This window comes from Pinus tabuliformis, chromosome 3_1, assembly GCF_031772625.1.
Source record: "Pinus tabuliformis cultivar Carrire ecotype Pingquan chromosome 3_1, CPIR1, whole genome shotgun sequence".
Taxonomy (NCBI): domain Eukaryota; kingdom Viridiplantae; phylum Streptophyta; class Pinopsida; order Pinales; family Pinaceae; genus Pinus; species Pinus tabuliformis.
This window is the reverse complement of record NC_142301.1, coordinates 510,186,926-510,191,096: the sequence shown is the minus strand read 5'-3', so window position 1 is coordinate 510,191,096 and position 4,171 is coordinate 510,186,926. Positions and strand designations below refer to the sequence as shown.

General features: G+C 37.2%; 1 protein-coding gene across 1 annotated transcript; it reads right to left on the bottom strand.

Moving 5' to 3' along the window:
• Positions 1–1,227: 1,227 nt before the first annotated feature.
• On the bottom strand, positions 1,228–3,804 carry LOC149188046 (gibberellic acid methyltransferase 2-like). The gene is made up of 3 exons (XM_089412917.1): positions 3,089–3,804; positions 2,060–2,341; positions 1,228–1,926 (listed from the first exon to the last, which is right to left on the bottom strand). The coding sequence occupies exons 1-3, from the start codon at positions 3,698–3,700 to the stop codon at positions 1,561–1,563; spliced, it is 1,260 nt and encodes a 419-aa protein (XP_089269043.1). The 5' UTR covers positions 3,701–3,804; the 3' UTR covers positions 1,228–1,560.
• Between the last annotated feature and the right edge of the window lie 367 nt (positions 3,805–4,171).

Genomic DNA, 4,171 nt, shown 5'->3' with positions numbered 1-4,171 from the left:
GCTCTCACTCTCAAAGCAGCTTATAATCATTTCTCTTGTTTACATATTTACAGAGAGCATAACAGCGAAGCTGACAAATTATCCAAAGAGGCCTCGTTACTTCCCAGAGGCGATTGGATAATTGTGGAGCAGAATGGAGATGAAGAAAACAGATTCTACCACAGGCCATATATAGACCTGAGGGAACAGAGGGACAACAGTCCCGATCACTGACAGTTTTGGATAATATATTTTGACATGATGAACTGTAATTAACTATGAATATGTTACTTGTAGATGGATAATTGTGAACTCGAATAGGCTGAACAGCCACCCATATGCACATACCCAGCACAATTTTGTAATACTCGCTGTTTTCAACACCCTCAGAGGTGATTTGGTATGAACAATACAGCAATGCCAATGGCATCTACCATATGTAATTTTCAAATCTTAATAGAAATTACTGATTTTTCCAGTGGAAAAAAAAAGACAAAGTACATAAGGAACTCAGATCTGCGATGAAAGGATATCACAGTAATAAGGGTTCAGATGTCTGAGAAAGAGTCTCGATGCTACAACAAAAGGATACTGTTTGGATGAATATATATATACCACAGTTAGAGGAGATGATCTCAAGGTCAAAGCGAAGGAGGAACCAAGAAGAGGAAGGAGAAGACAGTCTAGAGATTAGTGTCTAGATCTTGGAGTTGCTAATAGGTCAAGAGTCTTGGTATTGGCATTTGTCAATTGGAATCTCTATAAAAAGAATTTGTGCGGGTTTTCCTCTCAAAGAGTGAGAGGTTTTGGCCCTAGATTATAGACTACATGCTATGTATCTTATGTGTTTATGTTCATGCATTAGTTACTGTTTGATGAAGAACACTAATAATCTAACATGAAGAAGATTCTAATCTAAACAAGTAAAAACATTCACAAACAATCACTAATAAAAGAGAAATCACCTATTACAAGTGTCCTAATTTTCTCAAGACATCAAAACCTAAATCTTCGATAAGGACTATAATATAAAACACTATAAAAAATTATGAAATTAAAAATTCAAATCTCAATGAATGAAACCTCACCAACAAAACAACCAGGTTTATTAATTAAACTTATTAATTTTCTTATATATTTACTAAATATATATTCTAAAATTTCATAATTCGCAGCTGACTTACTATTATTTAAATTTACTTTGATATAATATATATTATATTTAATATTTACAGTCACAAATAACATCCCTCTTATATTACTGGTAAGGTCCTTTTAACATATACAAAGTTTGATGAGTGTGGTCACGTGGCTTGAGACAGTTGATACACCATGTCACCCACCATGTGACTGCTCTTATTTATTATTTCTGCACCGACCCATCTACTTTACTCTTGAGATGTTGGGCATTTTTTTCATTCCACCTTCATGCTTTACCGTTTCTCCTAATTCCAATATCAATTTATTATATATGGGACCTGGCCAAATGATATATAGAACTGCATGATATTATAACACTCTAGATTAACAATGCTCCCATAACATAAGTCTAATACAACGATGAGCAGACATCAGCTACAGCTACTTTCTTATAAGCGAAGCGACGGTGCATGTCACCAATCTAGAAGGTGGATTGCAGTGCAGACGCGCTGCGGCCTTCTCTTCAAATATCTGAAATAACTTTTCTGTGCAATCCTTGCCAATGTGGGCTTCAACTAAACTGCCCGCAAAGCTCTTCACAAGATTGGATTTCATACAACCAAACATCTTAGGATCCTGAATGTACTTTTCAAAATCCTCCTCACTCATGCTCGGCACCCCCTTGCAGACTTGCAGGTTCTCAATCACAAAATGGCCACACTTCTCCACTGCCTGTCTCAGCTCATCTGCATTAGGAAAATACCATGGAAGATTGAAAGAGTCCCTCAGATCTAAGCTGATAGTCCCCTTCACATGATATCATAAGACCCCGGCCAGAAGACATTAATAATACAAATATTGATTCTCAGATCCACATTGTTCTATGAACTATAGAATAACTTAATAGGATCAATTTAAGGTTTATTGTCTGCCATCATACCTGTGTGACTAGTTCATTCCATGCATCTTCAAAGTCCTGGCCACAGAATTCGCCCCCCTCGGATACTTGTTGTGCAGGAGACCAAGTGTCTGGTCTCCCCATCATACACAAGAAAAGCACGCCTCCCGGTGCCATTTCCTGCGCTCTGCAGTTGAAGAAACTACTGAGGTTCTTTTCAGATAGCTTTGAATACGCTTCAGCAATGTCTTCCCTGCCCCTGTTGATCCACACTCTTCCTTTGTTGTATAAGGGCGAAACCTTCTCCACAACGGCTTTAGGCACCTGCAACAGTAATAATATCAATAAAAAAATATTAGGAGTAATTGTCACACCTTGTGGAGAATTTAATAGCCTTCTAGTATCTACCTGGTAACTTGGTATTAATTGCCCACTTACAATTTGGAAGTTTACTAATGTATGTCGATTTTATTGGGAATGGATTATTTGGATAACTGCCAGGTGGGATCCACCCTGGGGAACATATTTTATTAGGAATGGATCGCCTGGACTAACTGCTAAATGAGATCCATTCAGGAAAAATAAGATTAATTGTCTATTCAAAGTAATGGTAAGGGTTTGGAAGTTTGTTAATAATAAGGATTTGGAAGTTTGCTAATTTTTATGAAGTTTGCTGTGATAAATTGAAAACCAATATGATATCACAATCATAACTTATATTTATGATGGAAAACCCAACAGGATGTCCAAGCCTTGGCCCATATTTGTGAGAAAAACCCAACATGATGTAAGAGCCTTGGCCCATATTTGATTGCTTTAATTGTGTTTAAAAAACTGTTAAAGTGACTTTTACACTCACCTCATTGGAGATTAAGGGTCATCGTGGTCAACCTAGGATCCACCCTTGGAGCATGGAATCATTTGTCCACTCAATGTATAGTAAGGATTTCAAAATTTACTAATTTCTCAGGATTTTGGTGTAACTAACAATCTCACAAAAAAATTCATAATATAATTTGGATGTAAAGTTTATCCTATGACAACGAAAGCAGAGTAATTTCGGGAGCTCACCTCTGAAATCCAGTGAAGCGCCATGATAGAGAAGCAGACATGAATGGTCGATCTTGGAAACAGAACGTTGTAAAAGGATCCGGGTACCCCAGCAACAAAATATGGAAAACGGCCAGGCCGGTCCAGCAGATTGAAGAGGCCATTAAAATCATTGGAAGGCAAATCACAAAAAGAAACCTGCAATTCCGGCATTGAGCCCCCGCCATTGACATGATCACCGCCGTTGCCACACAGATTTCTGAGTGTTTTCACAACAAAATCAACGTCCGATAGCGTGTTTGTACCGGTAGCACAACCAAGATCTACGATTTTGAGAGAGCCATGTTGAGGAAACGTGAGCTTCTTAATGGCAGCCTCAAAGACGGGCTGTAATACACGGAAAACGTACCTCTGTCTGTCAGAGTTCTCGGCGTAACTTGCATCACTGTTGCCTGAGTACATGTGAAGAACTTCATGTAGATTATTGCCACCGGTTTTCAGATGTTTCAGATCAGTGCCGTTATCCATTGCTATTTTAAGGACTTGATCACTTGAAGTGGGCTGAATCTTTGAAGATAAGTAGTATGTGGTGTGATGCCAATGTGCAGAAATGTTATATGAAGAAGCACCCATAAAAAATAATCTGATCTTCAAAAGTGCGAAATTATGGAGGATACATTGTGGTTATCCAAAGGCCAAATGGGGAGTTGTAAGCCACGAAGAAGGTGGAGTGCCATCCTGCCATGATAATAGGGGTCACGAGCTACTATTATTAAACAAACTCAAAACCGAATACGAGCTTTATGACATCTGAGTACCATGGTGGGGCATCGCAATAACAATCCTGCAGTGCATATTCATTGTTTTATTTTTTTGTTATAGATTTTGAGAATATTGGGGAATTTAAGAGATAATATCGCACTTAAATAATTAAATCTAATGAAGATTTTTAAATTTTAAACCAATTTTAAAGATTTTTGTAGATAAAACTTTTAGAACTTAAAATTCTATTTACTTAGTGCACAGGAATTTATTAAGCTTTCAGGTTGAGCTTGTAATTTTAAAAATATTTCTAAAATTTATAATAAAAAAGTTTTTATAAAT

Bases quoted from the DNA above. Each gene is read 5' to 3' on its own strand.
- LOC149188046 (XM_089412917.1), bottom strand. From the start codon at position 3,700: ATGGGTGCTTCTTCATATAACATTTCTGCACATTGGCATCACACCACA. The intron at 2,342-3,088 runs GTGAGCTCCCGA...TTACTGTTGCAG, and splicing joins CGCTTCACTGGATTTCAGAG to GTGCCTAAAGCCGTTGTGGA. The intron at 1,927-2,059 runs GTATGATGGCAG...TATCATGTGAAG, and splicing joins GGAATGAACTAGTCACACAG to GGGACTATCAGCTTAGATCT.